Genomic DNA, 21,163 nt, shown 5'->3' with positions numbered 1-21,163 from the left:
CAGCCTCCCAAAGGCGGGGGATTACAGGCTGAGCCACCGAGCCCGGCTCAAAGTGACTTTTATATAATGGTTTTAAAACGTTATTATGGCCGGGCTTGGTGGCTCAGTCTGTAATCCCAGCACTTTGGGAGGCCGAGGCGAGTGGATTACCTGAACCCGTGGGTTCGAGACTCGCCTGGGCAACTTGGCGAGACCTCGTCTCTACAATAAAATCAAAAATTAGCTGGGCGTGGTAGCGCACGCCTGTAGTTCCAGCTACTTGGAAGGCTGAGGTGGAAGGATCGCCGGAGCCCAGCAGGTCGAGGCTGCGGTGGCCAGGAACGTGGCACTGCACTCCAGTCTGGGTGACAGTGAGACTCCAACTCAAAAACAAACAAACACACACAAAAAACTATATTATTAAAATGTTTCCAATAAAGGAGAAAGTGTATCACTTCTCTTTTGTTCAGTTTACTCTTCCAATCAATAGAGGTTAAAATGTTCACTTATTTCACCTGATGATTATGAGGAATAGCTCACAGAAATTCCTTAAGAAATGGTCAGCGCTGGTGAATTCTTTTTTATTCTAGGATTTTTTATACCGTATAATCTAACTGTAAAAACAGACATTTAAAAAAAACATTTGGGGAAGTCTGATGTGTGTTCTAGGTGCAAACAACACCACGTAACTGTTGCTAATTAGGTATAAAAGTAGCATTGTGGTTATGTAAGAAAATATGCATTTTTTTTTTTAGAGCTCCCATCAAAATATGTAGGGCTAACATGGCAAGATATCTGCGATTTTCCTTAAAATGCTTCACAAAGAAAAAAAGGAAAAAGAAATAAGGGATAGATATGGCAAACTCTTGATAACTGTAAAATTAGGGCGATGGGTATCTGGGGGTTTATCTACCATACTCTCTACTCATCAGATGTTTGAAAATACTAAACAAAACAAATAAAAAGTCTTTATAGGAACAACAACATTCTGGGTGCCTCGTGCCTGCCTTTGGGGTACAGACCTGCTTGGAGTGCTGGTTACAGGCCCTTGCTCAGCTGCCAGAACAGTGAATGAGTCGATTTGGCGCCTCCTGTGTCTTCGGGATGGATGGAGCAGGGGGTGCTCAGGGGTATCCTGAGAAGGCAGTGAGAACTCTGCGGTGGACTTACAGGCTTGTAGTGGCAGGGAGGGAAGCCTCGCCCAGCAGAGGCAGTAGTTTCACATTCTGGAATCTTTTCCTGGCTTAAGGCCCAGAGAGGAATAGTGAGCAAGATTTCTCTGACCACAGCCACTTCTGTCTTACCTTTTCTTACTTTATCCTCTCATTTTCGTCTCACATAAGCCATTACTCTTCTTGGCTACTTAAGATGAACCACTCATTCTTTTTGGAAATTGAGCTTTAAGATTTCTCTTAGTCGGGTTTGGTGGCTCACGGCTGTAGTTCCAGCTACTCAGGAGGCTGAGGCAGGATTATTTGAGTGCAGGAGTTCAAGGCTACCGTGAACTGTGATTGTGCTACTGCACTCCAGCCTGGGTGAAAGGGTGAGATTCGACTCTAAAGATAAAAATAAATAACAATAGTGAAATAAAATTCCTCGTGGAGCCGGGCTCAGTGGCTCAGCCTGTAATCCTGTGCCTTGGGAGGCTGAAGTGAGTGGATTGCCTGAGCCCGTGGATTCGAGACCCTCCTGGGCAACTTGGCGAGACCTCATCTCTACAATAATTCAAAAAATTAGCCAGGCGTGGTAGTGCGCGCCTGTAGTTCCAGCTACTTGGAAGGCCGAGGTGCGAGGATCGCCGGAGCCCAGCAGGTCCAGGCTGCGGTGGCCGGGAGCGGCCACTGCACTCCAGTCTGGGCGACAGAGTGAGACTTCAACTCAAAAAAAAAAACAAAAAATTCCTCATGGGTTGAAAATCTTCAGAATCTGTCCGAGACACGTACAAATTAGAGTCAGCAAGTTCTCTTCTCACCAAAAATTTTATTCCAGAAGGTAAGAATGCAAAACGATGAGATGTGTACAATAAGGACCTTAAAGATAAAGCACATCAACACTCTTATTTTATAATTAAACACTTGAGGCCTGAGGAAATTAAAAGGCTCACTATGTCACTCGAAAACTTGAACAGAAATAAATCGAATTTCATAACTGTTTCATGATTTTTTTTCCGTATGCACTTAACTGGCCTCAGAAAAAAGTAACTGTCCAACTGAATATTCTGATAAAAGGCAGCCTCTTACAGATGTCAAATGCTATTATTTCCTCAAGGTTTCCATTCATTAACGTAACTTTATTTTTCCTTGTGTTTGCAAGTTACTTCCACTAGGAACTGATTAAAATATAGATATTCAATTTTCTAATGTATGCATTTTTATTTCATATTTAACATTTAGAACAGGAAGGCTGCATGGTGGCATACCCGCATGGAACTTTTTCATATCCTGGCAAATATGTTTGCTATTTTTAGGTTTTGAGGATGAATGTAAGGAAACAAAAATCTAAGGAAAAGAAATTCACATGAAATGTAGGACTTTGCTATCTGAGGACTTGTCCAGGGGTTTCGTTTCACCTGTTACCACTGGCTGAACCATGCTGCAAAAGCATACTGTGATGACTCACTTTTTTTTTTTATAGATATGGCTTTTGTTCCAGTAACGAAGAGCCCTTTATCCTGGATCCTGACAGCAACATAGGAAACAGAATCGAGAGCATCACTCAACGCGTGGCAATAATAGAAGGAAAGAATAAGGTATTGTTTGTAAAAAATGAGCACTGGGATATTTATTCTAAAAATATACCCTCGGCTTCCAGTTCTAGGTTTATTGGAACCAGAAGTCATTCAGACATTCAAACAAAATTTCAGAGAGAAGAAAGACAGTATCTGAGTTGTGTCCTCATGAAGACACACGCTGCGACTACCCAGGCTGCTGTATTCTCAAATGACCACCAGTTCCAAGATCATGAGTCCTCGTTCTTAATGGGAGAGTGGCTCTGTCCTCTTGAACATCAAACTGGTCCACATCAGTGGTTCTCAATCCTGGCTGCGTATTAGAATACTCTGCCGATTATCATTGCATCTAAATCTCCAGTGTAGGGCCCAGACTCATAAAAGCCTCCCGGGTGAATCTTGCATGTCACCAAGACTGAGAGAATCACTGACAGATATAAAGTGGGATCCCAGTAAGCAAAAGCAAGTGCAAGACTTAAGGCCGAAATGGGAAAGTTTCCTTCTCACAGAGCATTATGTGTTTCCCTCTGTCTTTGCAAGGGCAAAGCCCAGGTTGGGATATGTAAGCACACACTCTCTACCAAGACTCCTTGCCCTAATCGGAGTGCCATTAGTTTTCCACTCTTCTAAGCCCCACTGAGCTTTGGCAACAGCTCACAAGCCTGGGGACCCAGAAAGCCTCAGTGGGCCTCAGATCTAGTGGCTTTTTCCTGTCCAATTAGTAAAGAATACATTTAAAAATCTACTATTGTTCAGCACAAGAATAGTGATTCTTAAAAAAAAAAATCAAATAACCCCTTGCTGAAATGTCTATTTATGCATGCATATCTTGACCTGGAATAGAGACTGTTAGCAGAGGCCACTGTCTGCCTGAATGTGGTTATGCTCACCCTGTCTATTTATTCAGCTGTATTCTTTGCATTTGAAGATGATGCAGTAGATGGCATCATTCTCCATGTAGGATTTAACAATAACAATAACGACAAATAACATCTGTATTTTTCATTATGTAAAACTTTCTGACGTATGCCAATGTCAACATCATTATTTGGCAGGCCAGAGTGGTTATCTTCATTTTAAAGATAAGAAAAACTGGGGTGATAAGATGATTAGCCCAAAGCCACACAGCTTAAAAGTATAAATGAGAAACTCAAACCAGAGTCTTCCTATTCCAGAACCCAGTGCTTTCACAGCTGACTAAGCCAATATAGAAATAGTTAAAATGGCAATGGCTTATACAAGAACACCAACAGTCACTTATCTGGGATATAAGAATAGTTTTTATAATGACAGCAGTAGCTATAGGTGGTTTACAACTCTTCTCTAACACAAATAAGCAGTAGTTCAAAACATTCCGTGATGTATAGCTGTCGATGAGAAAGCAGTTTAATGAAATACTTAGAAAAGAGGACATTGTATAAACTGGAAAGTTTAATTTGGGTGGCGTTATATTTTTTTAAAAAAAGAAACTGCCAGGTCCGGCTCAGTGGCTTAGCCTGTAATCCCAGAGCTCTGGAAGGCCGAGGTGAGTGGATTGCCCGAGCCCGCAGGTTCAAGACCCGCCCGGGCAACTTGGTGAGACCTAATCTCTACAATAAATCAAAAAATTAGGCGGGCGTGGTAGTGTGCACCTGTAGTTCCAGCTACTTGGAAGGGTGAGGCAGAAGGATCCCTGGAGCCCAGCAGGTCGAGGCTGCGGTGACCGGGAGCGTGCCACTGCACTCCAGTCTGGGCGACAGGGTGAGACTCCAACTCAAAAAAAAAGAAAAAAAACTGCCTCAGTTTATTAGACAGCAAATGAGCTGTCACCAACTACTAGAAAAATTTCAAGATGCCATTGGTTGTGTCTGTTCATTTGCCTTTTTCTGACCATATCAGGTACACGTACCATTAACTGCTGGATAGTGAAACAAGAATCTATTAGTTTAATTTCAGTGGTAACATCTAGACCTATTTCGGTATCTTATCCACAAAAATATACAATAGGAAATAAAATGGGAAATGAGAAAGTCAGGTGAGGTTTTTGATAAGCCTAAACCATGAGTAGCAGCCTGATTCTGTATATCAAACTGTCAAACGGTGGCTGAGACAAAAGAACTTCCCTGATTTTCTCCATACTAGCTTGAAACAAATTTATTGTCTTATAGTCACACAGAAGATTTTCAATATAAACATCTGCACACAGTTGGCACGTGTGTCACAGAGTCACACTCTGACACTTTCTGTCTTTATAGGCACATGCAAATCGGTTCACCTCTGTCAACCTAAGGTCTGGCCTCTAAAAAAATGGAGCTAATGATACTTGCCCTACCTTGCTTCTTGTTATAAAGATGAAATGCAATAACATCATGAGAAAGTGCTGTACACATACTCCTTTAATAAATGATCGTCCTAGCCGGGCTCGGTGGCTCAGCCTGTAATCCCGCGCCTTTGGGAGGCTGAGGTGAGTGGATTGCCTGAGCCCGCGGGTTCGAGACCCGCCTGGGCAACTTGGTGAGACCTCATCTCTACAATAAATCAAAAATTAGCCAGGCGTGGTAGCGCACGCCTGTAGTTCCAGCTACTTGGAAGGCTGAGGCGGAAGGATCGCCGGAGCCCAGCAGATCGAGGCTGTGGTGGCCGGGAGCGGCCACTGCACTCCAGTCTGGGTGACAGAGTGAGACTCCAAATCAAAAATAAAAAAAATAAAAATAAATAAATAAATGATCGTCTTATGTGCCCTAATGCAATTCCTCAAACTGACTGTGATCATCTACAATGAACACTTCATGAAACAACTGTAGGCACCGAAAAAAACCTTTAATACTCTTACTAAACAAAGCGGCTAATATTCTGCTAGCAGCTAATATTCTGTTGCAGCTGTGACTGTAACACATTAGGCTGTAAGTACATTATTGATTTCATTACCTGAATTGAGGAGAATTTCTTATTTTTAGCATCTACTAGTACAGCTTTCCGTGAGAGTGAAAAAAATGCATCTTCCCTAGGGTGGTGGCCGTAGAAGTCTTGCTATTTCTGAACTCTGTGCAGTGAGTGCTCTTTCCTTTACAGTCAAAACTGTTCTTACTTTCTAGACGTTTTAGAAAACTTTGACAGGGCTGGCCTTCCAGCCGCACTCCTCCACAGATCATGGGACAGCCGCATGCAAACGCTGGAGAACCTGATGGGCTTTTTTCTTTCTTTTTTTTTCTAAACTCAAGGAAGGGTATAGAGGACAATAAAATGCAGTTTCCTTACTGGCAAGTTTTGGCCACGATTTGTGAAAAGTGAGTCATCAAGCGGAGTTGCTAACAGCGAATGTGGCGTGTTTGTGTTGTCTAGAGGGGGCTGCCAGGGTGTCAGGTTTGTACATATGAAGGAGGAAGTGGAAGGTGCCTGTGTTAGAAAAGACACAGGAAATAGGTATCGCAGCGTTCATTCTGTAAGGCTGGAGGACTGTGACAATGTTAATGTTTTAGCAACATTTCTATTGAATTCGTTTTGACGCACATTGAAAGGTATGTGTCCTGGATGAGACAGATCCGTGACGGAAGCAATAATGCCAGTCACAGAATTACAGCTTGCCTTTCAGTTCCCACCACTCCACTTTTTTCTAATTCTCAGGTTCCATTTTCCCATCAGTTGGCTCAAATGTGCGACCCTGTGCTAATTTTAGATTCTTCCATGACCTTTACACATCTACTTTTAATTCCCCATGAAACACTTAAGAGGGAGCTATATTAGAGACACCCAAGATTAAAATCACTGCTCCATATATAGACTTTTTAAAAACCAGTGCTGGAAATCAGGATGAATAACATATCTCCTCATCCATTCTATTCCATGAGGTTCAAACAACATTGTAGTAATGAATCACTAATGCTTAGCGAAAGGGAAGGAAGGAAGGAAGGAAAGAGCATGAAGAAACTCCAAACTTACAGCACTTAATGATAGTTTTATGAGCATTCCTGGGTCACACAGAAGCGCCCAAAGTGTGGATTTGAAGGCTCTGTTTCTAATGTCTAAATCCCTGCGGTCCCGGCAGGGTAAGTGGAAGCACCCTCAGAGTGGAAGCCACCCAAAAGGAAACGTGGTGAAATAAGGTGGCAAAAAGCTGAATCCTTTGGGAGTCCAACAACTACATCAACCGTGAATGAACTTTTTTACATGTTGTGGGTGGATGTGTTCGTCGTCATCGTGAGGCACTGTGACCCTTAAGTAGATGTGAAAGAACTCTTACCTCGTATCTTCTGACCGACGTGAACTTGGATATTCTAATTTTACTGGCACTTCTGCTCTCTCTCTCCCTCAGTGCTCTTTATTTCATTTTCAGATGTAGAAAATGAAAATGAGTTCTAGAACAAACACAAGCAGATAGCCTTGAGAATTTCTTTTGGTGTATCTTATAAAATAAGTGGTTAGAATTTCAAGTATGTGTCGCAACTCAAATTCTTGGTACTTTCTCGTTTAAAGTATTTGGTTGATGTTTGGTGCTCCAGCTGCTGTGCTATTCTCATTTTTTGTCCCTTGACACTGTAATATTTGGGTTATGAGCACTGGGGAAAAGAATTTTTCCCTTAACTCGGAAGATTCGTACATTGAAACTTACTGTCCTATGAGAAACTGTCTTCTAGTCCAGCCAAATGACACTGACCTACACCTCACACTTGAGTGCCTTTCTCTGACCCTATACAGTTTAAACTTTAATTGTCCAATATTTAAAAATGAAAATACATTTGATTTATAAATTAAAAACATATCCTCTGAAAGAAGAGAAATATTTTAGAAATGATATCATTTTTAATAAGGTTGATCATAGGATATATCTCACCTTATTTTTAAAGTTTCTTCTTTAATTATAACCTTTTCATCCATCAAATGTATTCTCAGGCCACATAATGTTATAGCAGTTGAAAACCACTTTCAGCTTATATAAAATGCTATCAAAGAAGAAAACTAGCATTTCGGTACATTGCAGCATTTAGCTTATGTAAGCCATTGCTGCATCGCTGCTAATTAAAGGAGCTATGTTCAAGGAAAATCTCAGCTCAAAATTGTAGACAGAACTTCTCCAAAAGATCTGTGTTATTCAGCTTAAAGAGTTTTAAGGTGAGAAGCAATTGGGTATAGAGATTAAGAGCACAGGCACTAGAGTGAAACACACCTAGGCCTAAGTTTTGCCCAGGCCTATCTGTGGTCCGGTGTATCTCTGGATGAATCACTTTATCTCTGTAAGCCTCAGTTGCCTCATCTGTAGAAGAGGGTAATAGGCCCATCTCACAGGGCTATAGGAAGGATTATACGAGGTAATGCCTGTAAAGTGCCAGTACACTGTCTGGCACACAGCAAGGACTACCCAAAGGCACCCTGAAGCAAATAAATAATGTAAATTCCCACTAGCATCATTTTCGACTTCTATTTTAAGCCAAGTTTTGGAGAAATGAGCTCTGGGGCAGGCCTGACTGCAAGCAATGTGTCTGTTTTGGTAGGTGTCATTCAGAACAAAGACTAATGCACTTATGGTTCATCATTTAGCACGTGACCTGGATTCACTTCACTTCTGGGTTCCTCAGTTTTATTCTGATTATACAAAAATTCCGCCCTATTTGACTGTTTGTTGGAGACTTGCAAAATGGTCACAGCCATTCCCAGCTTACCTGCACAGGCCTTAAATGTGGCTATGTATACATCTGATTCTTGGTTCTTCCCTTGCATGAAACCCAGTTCTTGTTCTCAGCTGCTCTGAGTTCGGCGAAATCAAAATCATTTTAATAAAAGCCCGGGGGGTGGGGGGGACCCAAACACAATTACCTTAGAGATACAGGTAATTGCTGTCCATAACTTCAAACATTCTCAAGCCAAGAGAACTGGATTTTTCTCTTATTTATTGAGCAACAATAAATCTGAGAATCGAAGTAGGTTTCTACTCAGGCCCATTATGATAAACACTTGAGAACCACATAAGAAAAACAGTGCTTGAGCAGACAGGCAAGCATGAGAAGGCTTCATTTGAAAGCTTCTTGTTTCTGAACTTTTTGCAAACTGCTTTGAAGCATCTGAGCCGGAGCTTCCTGAGAAACATAAGAGAGTCAGAGTCTTACTTGATGGTTTCTATCTACTGCCTTTCCAGCTGCCATCAGCAAACAGGCCAGTCATGCTGCTGCCTACAAGCTTCTTTTCTATTTCCATTTTCTTCTGACTCTTAAGTGGCAGGTGTAATAATGAAAAGGAACTGGCTATCTAGACTTCTATTTCCCATCTCTTCTAAAGATCAATAGTCAAAATAAGGAAAGAAATCTGTCTGTCATACTCTTCCCCACCTGTTCTTTGCTTTCATGTAAGTGTTTCTTTGCAAAAGAGAGAATAATCTATATTGGGTCTTCAAGTAGGGAAATCATTCACCATCAACTCAAAGGCAGTTAAGAGTAGAAATTGTGCCATATTCATCTCTCTTCCTTACATCTGAGCGATGCCTTGATAATTACTCAATAAATGTCTGCTAAATTGAATGATTAAAATGCTACATATTGCAGACATTTGACCAATAATTTCAAGAATACACAGAGAAAATGTGGGTGGGTGTAATTAAGCAGAGCCTTCCAACCGATGGAAGAGAAAGGATCGTATGATAGTCACTGTGGCGTAATGAAAATCACAGAGAACTTGGGCTGATACATTTGCTGGCTAAAGAAATTAGGAGCATGTCATTAAGTCTTTCTCGCCTGTTGATTAAAGAAATACCTTCATTTATCAGGTGGGATAAGAGAGCACAAGTCAAGTCCTAGCACATTCCTTAGAAACTCAGAAAAATGTCCAGACCATGTGCAGAGTATGTCCACTGCCTTGGAAATTCTGCTGCTACATTTCAGCCTCTACTGACACACTTCTGCTAGGACACCCGTGAATGTAAAAGCCTCAGCATAGTCGCTGTAGTGTCAAAGCCTATAACCAGTTATTTGTGTCCTAGGATACAGGCTGCAAAGATTTATGAGTAACTAGATCAAGTTTTGTTTTGTTTTTATAATTTTAAGTATGAAAAAAGGTCTTTCATGCAAGGCTGAGTTAAATTCAAGAACACGCAATCATTTGTTTCATATTGTTCATTTTTTTCTTTAAAGGAAGACAATGCAAGTCATTAAGCTGTCTAAATTTTTGTTTTATTACTTTTTAGATATCACAGTTTGAAAAGTGCTTTCATGTTCATGCAAATTTGACTGCTGATGTTTCTTTAGGGACTAAGTTGTCAAATAGCACTAAAATCGAGTGGAACAGTATTATATTAATTCATAATTTATGTCTTCATTTTCTAGATTAGGAATTGACAGAACTGACAAATTAAGTAATTTACAAGCATACACACACACACACACACACACACACACACACAGTCTCTTTCAGGGCCATTCAGGGCTGCATGTCACATTATTTGAGCACATTTTTTTTAAAAAGTTTCAAGCGGGTTCAGTGGTGTACAACTGCAGTCCCAGCTAATTGGGAGGTTGAGGTGGGAGTATTGCTTGAGCCCAGGAATTCAAGTCCCTGGGCAACATAGCAAGACCTCATTCTTTTTTAAAAAAATGTTTTAGCCAAACCTTCTCTTCTGCCCTTACTCACTTAACATGTCCATTCTAGAAACAAACAGCAGAGAAAGCTCCTGTTACCAAATGGCACCCATGCTCTCAGGTCACCCAAACAAAAGACCCTCTGCCTCACCTGTTCCTCTCATTGACAAGGAACTGACCACCTGGTGGGGCAGGACGTGCAGTCCCACATCTCGGCTTCAGGTCTGTAATTGTTACACCAGCAGCCCGAGGTAAATAAGCCTGAAACCCTCATATGAGTCGGATGTCATCGGCCCCGGTCTCCTGAGGACCTGCTTTCCTGTTATTTTTCCATTCTTGCTGGGACTCGACTGGGGAGAGCTTTCTGGTAACCACCACCCATGCAATACTCTCCGTGGCAAATCAATGGAATAGCTCAATTGTGTCAGAAGTAGCTTAGGGATGTTAGAACAGTTCTTTGTCCTGTTGCTAACTGAAGCTTCCTTTCCTTTTGCAGACGGCTAGCACCTTGGTTGTGGCTGACTCTAGAATTTCTGGAATCTACAGTTGCGTGGCTTCCAATAAAGTAGGGACTGTGGAGAGAAACATAAGCTATTATGTCACAGGTAAGCCACACCGCCTGTACTCACAGACAGCCTGGTGACCTGTATCTCTTCAATCTTGCTTGCTTCTAGTGCACTTATGGCTTGAGTGATTCTTTTCTTAAAAACATTCCATAGAATTGTCAAACTTTGAGTGCCTTCATCCTTGCTTTCAGAAATAGAATTCTACTCATCGGTTCTCCTAAAGGGTTATTTCCCTGAATTCTCTTGTAGAGTTGTTTGTGTGTCTGTCTGTCTCCCAGACTAGACTGAATCTGGGGTCCTGGATGTTCATTTATTTCACTCCCTTCGGTGTCCAGCACTGAAGGTCTAGCACACAGCAGTTGTTCAATAACAATCAAGGAAACCAGCAACAATCAAGGACTCCAAAAAAAGAGAGACAGAGAGAAGTGGAAAGGAAATCATTTTTGCATTTATCCAAGTAGAGCAAGCCCCCTTTATTTAGAGGATTCAGACAGATTTCACAGCGATTATTCTCTACTAAGCCCCAGATAATTTAGACTCATTCAATACCAAGGTTTGCACAGTTCTCTATATTGATCTGGAAACAAGTTACCATCTAAATCTACAAGCATATGGTAACCCATTTGTTTTTTTTAAAAAGTAAGAAAGCTAGCCGGACTTGGTGGCTCAACCTGTAATTCCACGCCTTTGGGAGGCTGAGGTGAGTGGATTGCCTGAGCCCACGGGTTCGAGACCTGCCTGGGCAGCGAGCCTCATCTCTACAATAAATCAAAAAAAATCAGCCGGGCGTGGTAGTGCACGCCTATAATTCCGGCTACTTGGAAGACTGAGGTGGAAGGATCGCCGGAGCCCAGCAGGTCGAGGCTGCGGTGGCCGGGAGCGGCCACTGTACTCCAGTCTGGGCGACAGAGTAAGAGTCCAACTCAAAAAAAAAAAAAAAAAAAAAGTAAGAAAGCTAATTGTTTCACAACTAAAGTAATTTAGACTTTTGGGGGAGTGAGGACTATAGAAATCTGAGACTTGGCCTTGTTAAATGGGCTATTTTTTAGTAGCATTTAAATTCTTTTTAGCCTTAAATATGATGGTCTCTGCGACTCTTAAGACTTCCAAGGTACACAGTGGCACTCCCCATGTCCCTTCGTGGGCACTACAGGAAGGAAGCAAGCAGCTCAAAGTATGAAAACAATTGCGTGCTCCACACTCTCCCAATTTCGGAGGAAAACTGGGCCATTTGCCTATTCTCTGGAAACCTCGCACTGCACGGGGCAGGCTGCAGGAATTGCCAAGAAGTCTCCAGAAAGAAATAACCCATCCAATTGCAGGAGACAAATGGGTTGTCAGATCACAGGAGCCTTCTGGCAGGTGAGCCAAGCCCCAGAGAAGCTATGCCCTGCGAGGTGGCCTCGAGTCTCCCAGAATGCCAGAGCTGGAAGGGACTCTAGTAGCCGTTCCGCATGTCAACCCCTGCACGTTCCAGATGTGCAGATGGGACCTGGTGAGTGAAGAGGCCCACAGCAAAGCTCTAGACCAAGTCAGTCCCTGTGTCTCACGTTGGAGACGCAGAAGGGGACTCAGCCGGGTGTGGTGGTGCACACCTGCAGTCCCAGCTGGTCAGGAGGCTAAGAAGGGTGGGTCCCTTCAGCCTACGAGCTCGAGGCTGCAGTGAGCCATGATTATGCCACTCTAGTCTGGGCAACAGAGTAAGACCCTGACTCCAAAAAGAACGAGAGAGAGAGAGATGGAAGGGAAATCATCTTTGCATCCATCCCGAGTAGGGCAAGCCCCTTAGAGGATTCAGGCAGATTTCACAGTGATTATTCTTTAGCAAGTCCCAGATAATTTAGACTCATTCAAGACCAAGGTCTGCACTGTCTTCTATACTGACTTGGAAATAAGTTACCATCTAAGTCCACAGCCACTGTATGTCCGATTTAGAACACGAAAGACTAAACAATTCCTATTCTGTTCTGAACATTCAACAAGTATGCAGCAGTTTAATGAGCACAATTAAATCACACAGCCTGGCCAGGCTCGGTGGCTCAGCCTGTAATCCCAGTACTTTGGGAGGCCAAGGCGAGTGGATTGCCTGAGCCCGTGGGTTCGAGACCCGCCCGGGGAACTTGGCAAGACCTCATCTCTACAATAAATCAAAAATTAGCTGGGCGTGGTAGCCCGCACCTGTAGTTCCAGCTACTTGGAAGGCTGAGGCGGAAGGATCGCTGGAGCCTAGCAGGTTGAGGCTGTGGCGGCCGGGAGTGTGCCACTGCACTCCAGTCTGGGCAACGGAGTGAGACTCCAACTCAAAATAAATTAATAAATAAATTGCACAGCGCAACTCTGTGCTGAGCACTTACAGGGACACCAGTCCTTACAGGAAGACAGTTCTACCATCAAGCAAACAAAGAAGAAATGTTAAATTACATACATCCTAGTATCAACACATACGTGTAGAAGTAACGTGATGGATGAATTTACTTGCTAACGCTGTCACTGTCCAGTAGAGATATAACAAAAGCCATATATGTAATTTACATTTTCTAGAAATCACATTTTTTAAAAGTAAAATTAACTTTATTTAACCTAATATATCCAAAATATTATAATTTTAATATATAATCAATATTTTGAAAAGCATTACGCTGCTTCAGTTTTTAAATTTAAATCTATTTAAATAAAATCAAATAAATTGAATATACTTTGGTTCCTCATTCACCTAGTCATGTTTCAAGTGCTCAGAAGCCACTCGTGGCTCATGGGTTCTGACTGGACAGTGCAGCTCTGAACCCCTAAGGAGGCAGGACTTGAGGGGGTCCAGGGAAGGGATGAAATTCAAATAGCTAGAGAGACAAGGACAGGCCTGCCCTGACATTTTCAGAGCCAAGGCAAGAGTACCAGTGGAGGCCCACAAACCATGCGTGTAACTACTGGCAAGTTCTAAATCAAGCAAACAAGCCGTTAATTAGGTTTCAGCTCCCTAAGACAAATATGCTTTCATGGTGACCTGCAAGGCCAGGATTAGAGCCCGGGGACTGCTCAGAGCTCCAGAGCAGACTGTGGCAGCACGTGGCCGTGCAGAAGAGCTGGCTTATGCATTCCCTCTTTGCCCCGCACTGCAAGACGTCATGCACCCACGAGTGCAGTGTCCCCAAGCCACATACTCTGACTCTGCCCTTGCCCCTTACAGACCATCTTCTTGGACGGACTCAGAATTGTGTACAGTGATGAGCCGTTGGTTTCAGGAGGCCAGACCAGGGAAAGAGGGAAGAGGCTGAGCTAACCTGGAAGCAGACCTGGGGCCGTTTTTAGGGAATTCTGAGATCCCAGAGACCCTGAGCATGATATAGGAGTGACACAGGCATGGGAAGCCATGCTGCCCTGGCCCTACAAACACTTCACATGGTGGAGAGGGCACAGCCAGAATGGAGCCATCTAAATGCCCAGAAAACAAGGACCCTTCTTGTCTGGGTCCGAGGGCAGTAATCGAAGAGGACATGCTGAGAGCAGAGGGGAATGTCATGCCCACCCCCTTGCTGTTCAGTTCCCAAGAAAAGTTCATTGATGCCTAGCGTTAATTACAGCACACACATCTGGCTATTCTGCTGAGTCTCTCATTGCGGTATCATATTTCCACGCATTATTGCTAGAAGGGCCCAAGCTCACAAAGTTGATCACCTACTAGATTCAGGCAGAAATCCCCTCCCACTTCTCACCACATTATACAATTCATAACCACGGAGGAGGTGAAAACTTTTCTAGAGCCCAAGGCTTACCTATAGAAAGGTACAATGAGAATTCAATTCAAACATACCTACTTGAAGCTCCCAACACTTTCCCCCTAGAATGTCAAGAGCTTTAGTCTTAGAACTGAACACGAGTTCAGCCATTCAAGTCCCCACTGCCTGGAATATACTTTCTCTGAATTTATTTCTACCAGTTCTAGTTTTGATAAGTGATAATCGATTGACTTGCTTACATGCATTATTTATTTGTATAATTATTATCTTTCTTCTTACAAACATCTTTGTCACGAGATTTATCCTCACTAGAGATGAAACTAAATACTCATAGAATGTTGCACCTTGCCTCTGTGTTTTCTGAAAAATGGATGCATGTGTGTTCACTGTTCATACTTGACTCAGTGAGGGTGATGCTTTAAAGGCGACCATCTAAATTGTGAATGGTCTGCAGATCTTTACTGGTCCTCATTTCTATTAAAATACAGCCTTCCTTAAAATACAGTCACTTACAACCGGACACGGTGGCTCATGCCTATAATCCCAGCACTTTGGGAGGTGGAGGCAAGAGGATTGCCTGAGTCCATGGGTTTGAGACCAGCCTGGGCAACATGGCAAGACCTCGTCTCTACAATAAATCAAAAAATTAGCCAGGCGTGGTGGCGCATGCCTATAGTTCCAGCTACTTGGAAGGCTGAGGTGGAAGGATCACCTAACCCCAGCAGGTCGAGGCAGCAGTGGCCGTGAGTGTGCCACTGCGCTCCAGCCTAGGTGGCAGAGTGAGACTCCAACTAAAAAAAATAAATACAGCAGCTTAGCGTTGCCTTCCAAATGATGAGAACTGGCAAACGGTGACCCTTAGAGCCCTTGACTGCTCTGTCTCCCAACTCTGCCACTCACCTGCACACACCATCCTCTCGAAAGAAGCAGAACTTCCTAGAAACCTCTCACATTCTTCGCAGACAATTTATTTCCATTTTTCAGTGGGAGTAAAGTCTTTTTCATTTCTGCCTGACAGATGAGATCTCTTTCATCCCTTTGAATGTCTGTGCTTGTCTCTTTCGTGAACTTAATCCACATGACTGAGCCAATGGGGTCGAAATGTCTACCCCCAAATATGCACTTTTATAAACAGATTACTCTTCCACCTACCCCGAGGTTGACTGCTTCTCCTAAGCAAGGGTTCATTCTCCTACAGGACACCCCATCAGATGCCATGGGTGTTATACGTGTCAGCTGGATGACTGTTATTTGGTGGTGATGATCTATGAATCCACAGCAGATACTTCAGTGTGGGAAGATTTCTTGTTTTCACTTTTAGGGTTAGACGGCAATTCTTTCTTGGGTCTGTTTTTGTTCTCAGACTAAAAAAGTCAACAGGAATTAAAGGGAAAATCCCTCTGGGTTCATTAAGTCGTTGAGGACATACTATTTATCTTCACCTGTGGATTAAAAGAGAATACCAAAGGGGTAATGCTGAGAAATAGTCATTTCTAAGAGGCTGTCTGATAACACAAATCAAATTAGCTTTAGTGATGATGTCCCTATAGAAGAAACAGGCCTCAAAACGAATTCAGTTCCTTTCTTTTCCTATGTGTGTGTTTTTGCTGTTTTGCTGGCTCTCAGCATGGCTAGGGTGTGTTAGCAATTACTGAGAGTGAAACAGGAACAGCACTGCCTTATCTCCCTGGTTTCCCAATGTCACTAAATGCATTTTATTTTGAGATTCCTGGTGGTGCTTGGCAAAGATAAACAAAATCTTCCATCAGGAAACCTGTGAGCTATTTCCACAGGAAGTTTCAAATCACTAAAGTAAATAGAAACTCTCTACATGATCTCAGTGGTGTTACTTGGGCTTGCTTGTGTTCTCACTACCAGGGTGAGACCCCATAAGTGGGAAGACGGTGGTCTCTTAAGAAGTAGCCCCATCGCCACCAGTGGACCATACCTCTGCTCTCGTGTCTGTGCAAAAGCTGGTAGCGGATGCTTTAACTCCTCATGCTTTGAAAACGCCTCTCATGTAAAAAGATGCTGGATTCGAGCAGCAATTTCTGACAACTTCTTGTTGTCTTTAAAATGACTGTCAGCGCCTCCTGCATCTTCTGGTACATTCTTAGATTTTCGTTTTAAAAGCAGGAAAGCTTTCCCTTGTGTCCTCTCTCCTCAGTCACTGACAGCTTCATAAGCCACTGCTACGCCCCGCTCCCAGGTTTCACATGAATGCTTTGGCATTTCTTCAGACATAACACTTTAGAATGAAGCCAAAGCTCAGAAAAATCAGAAAAACAAGCAAAGTGAGATTGAGGAAAGAGCTGATATGATATCTAATTTTGGACTATTGTCCCCTCAACGTTTAAAGGTTTCTTTACAGCTTTGTGTGCAGAGGACAATAATAATAATAGCATAACATGGTGCTTTTCATCTTCAAAGCACTTTGTAAAATGTTGGCCCAAATTCTTTGCTCAAATATAGATACACCACTAGTAATAAGCAATGGGAAGAAGGTCTGAGAGCAGGTCAGCTCAGGGCCAGTAGCCACTGATTTTTTTCTAAGTCCTGTAAAATGGTCCAGAACCATACTAGGAACTCTCAGCCCAAAAGTGAAATGACAGTTCAGGATAGGAATGCTGGGAGTGGGCGGGGTGGGGTGCTGTCTCCAGAGGTGCCAGAGATGAAAATGGAGACTAGCTGGAGTCCACACTGGAGAAAATGGCTTCAGTGACACAGTCGCCCTCAGAACATGTTTCACAGGAAATCTGATCTTTAAAATTATTCTCCCCATCCCCTTATCACCCCTGCTGTGTAAGCTGACAACATTTCCAGATTCGCTCTCTACATTTCAGGAGAAATCTTTACTCTGTGATGTCTTCGTACAAACTTCACCATAAAGGGGTCCTGAGCCTGTCACCTGGCTCTTCTCTGACTCACTGTGCCCAAGTAATTTGGGATGGCAGCGGGAGGGGGCATTGACAGTTGCTTTTTCACTAGAAAAGCTTAGGGCAAAAGTGGCACTGACTGGCATGTACCTGGGACTTCCTGTTCTCACTTGTTCACAAGCTATTTTGGATAAGTTTGACTACAGATGCATCTTTGGTTTGTAGTACAAATCTCTCTTCTGTTACTTCACTTTTTTGCTCACTTCAAATGTCCACTTACCGGTAGTACGTATGTGATAAAGAAATGGGATGCAAGGTTAGCAACCCAAGTTGGGGAAAACATTCTGCTCTGAAAAATAGCTCGGGGCAAAAAAAACTAAGAAGGTGCCCTGCTAGCAACTATCCTGTCTTATGTTTCCCCCTCACTTCCGGTGGAATGAATTCAATTGGTTCTTACCGGACATGTTGAATCAGTTCTCTCAAAATAAAAAAATAAAAACTCATCCTTTTCAATCCTGATGCTGAGAGAATGTATGCAGGTATAATTCTTAAGCTCTCTAGACATGTCCATACGAGGCATTGGTTTTTCTGTGAACTGAAGTGCTTTTTTCTTATTTTCTAGACGTGCCAAATGGGTTTCATGTGAACTTGGAAAAAATGCCTACAGAGGGAGAGGACCTGAAACTGTCTTGCACAGTTAACAAGTTCTTATACAGAGACATTACTTGGATCTTACTGCGGACAGTTAATAACAGAACAATGCACCACAGCATTAGCAAGCAAAAAATGGCCATCACTCACGAGTACTCCATAATTCTAAACCTTATCATCAAGAACGTTTCCCAGGAAGATTCGGGCACCTATGCCTGCAGAGCCAGGAATGTATACACAGGGGAAGAAATCCTTCAGAAGAAAGAAGTTACAATTAGAGGTGAGCACTGCAACAAAAAGGCTGTTTTCTCTCGGATTTCCAAATTTAAAAGCACAAGGAATGATTGTACCACACAAAATAATGTAAAACATTAAAGGACTCATTAAAAAGTAACAGTTGTCTCCTATCATCTTGATTTATTGTCACTGTTGCTAACTTTCAGGCTCAGAGGAGATGCTCCTCCCAAAATGAGTTCGGAGATGATAGCAGTAATAATGAGACCCCCCCAGGCCCAGCTCTGGGTCCGGAGGCTGCCCTGGGGCTGACTTGGTGCCCTTTGGATTTGGAGGATCCCTGCACTGCATTCTCTGTGTTTTTTGCTCTCGCTGTTTTCTCCTGCCTGATAAACAACAACTTGGGACTGATCCTTTCCTTCCACTTTGATGCCAACCTCTTTTTATGTTTAAGTGTTGAAGCTGCACAAACTGAATAATTTAAACAAATGTTGGTTTCTGCCAAAGATGGACGTGAATAAGTTAATTTTCCAGCTCAGAATGAGTACCGTCGAATCGAGGCTCTGTCGGACTTCTGCCTGGTTTTGTTTTGTACTATTTCATCTGCTCTTGATTTGTAAATAGTACCTGGATAGCAAGTTATAATGCTTATTTATTTGAAAATGCTTGGTTTTTTTTTTTCTTAATTAAGCCCATTAATCTTAAACTGGAGCTTCTAAAATGGGCCCCAGGGGTGCAAGATGTTGGTGTCATTCTGACATTCTGAGAAAGTAAAGCTTTATACCACAGTGTGAGTTACGAGAGCCCACCCAAATCAGCCTGTCTCCCTCTTTCACACAATGGAGGTAATTATGCAGTTAGTACCACAGGCCAGCGAAGGGCTTCCTCCTCATTGCCTCTGACTGGACTGTCACAGCACCTGAAAGAAAGTGGATCGTGCCTTAATTTTCAGTATTATTGTCCCCTGGTTATTCTTTTAAAGAACATTATCATGTTAAAATGATAGTATTGAAAGTTGTGCTACAATCAACTTGTCCAGGAAATAAAGGCTATTGTAACCAGAGGTTTAATGCATTCTTCTCAATGTAAATTCAAAAGTTGTGCATTACAAAAAAATCCACTTTTCCCATATGCAAATGTAAATAGGATTTTTATGGGGATTAAGACATGGTAAAACTACAAAAGGAAAAATCAAAGTTGTTTCAAAAGTACACCATTTTTTAATTAAGGGAGATTGCAATCTCTCGTTTTAGCCTGCATTTGAGAGAAAAATGACTTTTGCACCAATTTAATAAGCATTGTTCTGTTGTTTTCATTTATGATTGATCATTATATGTGACTTGCATGAACTATAGGGAAAAAAAATTACTATAATGACCAAAATAGCCATGGCTGTGGAACACAGTAGCTGGGCCGTTTAACGGGAGGTGACAACATGACAACTTTCCAAGCTTGGGAACTCACCAGACTGTTTCCTCCTTGGGGTAACAGACTCCGTCCCACGGCTAAACTTGTCTTTCACGTGGGAATTGCTTTTGTCAAGTGTGAAAGAGTAAACAATAGCATTTCCCCAGAATGCTAGTTTTATGGAGCTCCAAATGCTCTGAAAACAATTAGTAACCTGGAAGTTGTCAGCCCAGAGGAAAGAATAATCAATTGTATCTTGAAATTTTACCTATGGCTTTTTGGCCTGGTGTCTTTGTTCATTATAAGTCAGTGTGTTCCTTCAGGAAACAATGCCTTAGTACCACAGAACTTGAAGACCTTAATTCTTAATTTTTGCTAACACTAAAAATGTAAATAGAATGACTTAAGGCTCTCTTATGGAAAAAATGGTGACCTGGACATGCAAACCTACCATTTCTTTCCCTTTATTACAATTTTTGTGAGGAGGATGTTAGTATTTACAGAAGATGGTTTTAAGTATCTCCAAAAGATCACGAATTCCATGGAGTATTAATTGTTCATTGTTTAATCCTTCTGTAGAGCTTTTGCTTCCTTTTTTTTTTTTTTTTTTTAAGAAATTACTGAGTGGGTTTTGTTGTGTGCTAGTTACTCTCTGGGGTATGAAGCGAGGTAAGGATAACAGAGGGGAAAATAAAAAGGAAAAAGACTCTAAATGGAGAACAATTGAGATGGAGTGTGGGGTCTGAGGCTGGTTCCTCGGTCCCCATCCCAAAAGGAGAATAGAAACTTTGCATTTATGGGACCTGGCAGCTCTCTGGGGCCGTAACACTGACCAATTAAAAGAAGGACCTGGTAGAGAGTTATCTTTGGCTACTGATAACCAGTTAATCCTGATATTCTCAGTTTGAAGGGATCAGCTACACCTTGGTAGATTTTGGAAAGCAGCCATCCACTTCCATCCAGTAAACTTAGGTTTTAAAATAGGGGTTCCATGCACTGCTCTTATTTTTAAATGTCAGAATAGATTATTATAATGTATTGAAGGGGAAAGTTGACGAAACAGTTCTCCTGGGTTGATTGGCCATTTAGAAACTAGCCAAAAATGAAACTTTTAACATAGAATGTTTTTCAGAAATGGGTACAAAGAAAAATCTATTATATTGTATGTTTCAGAATGTTTATGTGAACCTTGTATTTAATTGAGAGTCCCATGTTTATTTTGCAGTCTTTTTGCTGCTTCTATTGTCTGAATTTCGTGTAGGACAGATGGGGCCATTGGGAGTTCTTCATAACATTTGTGTTAAAATAAAATGTTCTCTTCTATAGAAGCACCATTTTCTGTCAGGGAGTCCAAATCATGTTTGTGTTGATGATGTTACAGATCGTAGCTATGAACATAATTTGGGGGTTGTGGGCTTTATATTCAGCTTTCCTTCTTATAAGGTTT

At 42.2% G+C, this 21,163-nt stretch overlaps 1 protein-coding gene across 1 annotated transcript in view; it reads left to right on the top strand.

Annotated features, from left to right (window-relative positions):
- Positions 1-21,163, top strand: part of LOC103271953 (vascular endothelial growth factor receptor 1-like) — a gene marked incomplete at its 3' end in the record, with an annotated part of 101,119 nt that overhangs the window by 63,748 nt on the left and 16,208 nt on the right. The window contains exons 11-13 of the mRNA XM_021718252.1: positions 2,614-2,728; positions 10,745-10,853; positions 18,047-18,355. Coding sequence (XP_021573927.1) covers positions 2,614-2,728; positions 10,745-10,853; positions 18,047-18,355 — 533 coding nt within the window. The remainder of the gene's footprint in view (positions 1-2,613; positions 2,729-10,744; positions 10,854-18,046; positions 18,356-21,163) is intronic.

Source organism: Carlito syrichta, unplaced genomic scaffold, assembly GCF_000164805.1.
Source record: "Carlito syrichta isolate Samal-C Ts95f unplaced genomic scaffold, Tarsius_syrichta-2.0.1 Scaffold312037, whole genome shotgun sequence".
Taxonomy (NCBI): domain Eukaryota; kingdom Metazoa; phylum Chordata; class Mammalia; order Primates; family Tarsiidae; genus Carlito; species Carlito syrichta.
Note: the sequence above shows the minus strand (reverse complement) of the source record. Positions and strands in the feature narration are given on the sequence as shown.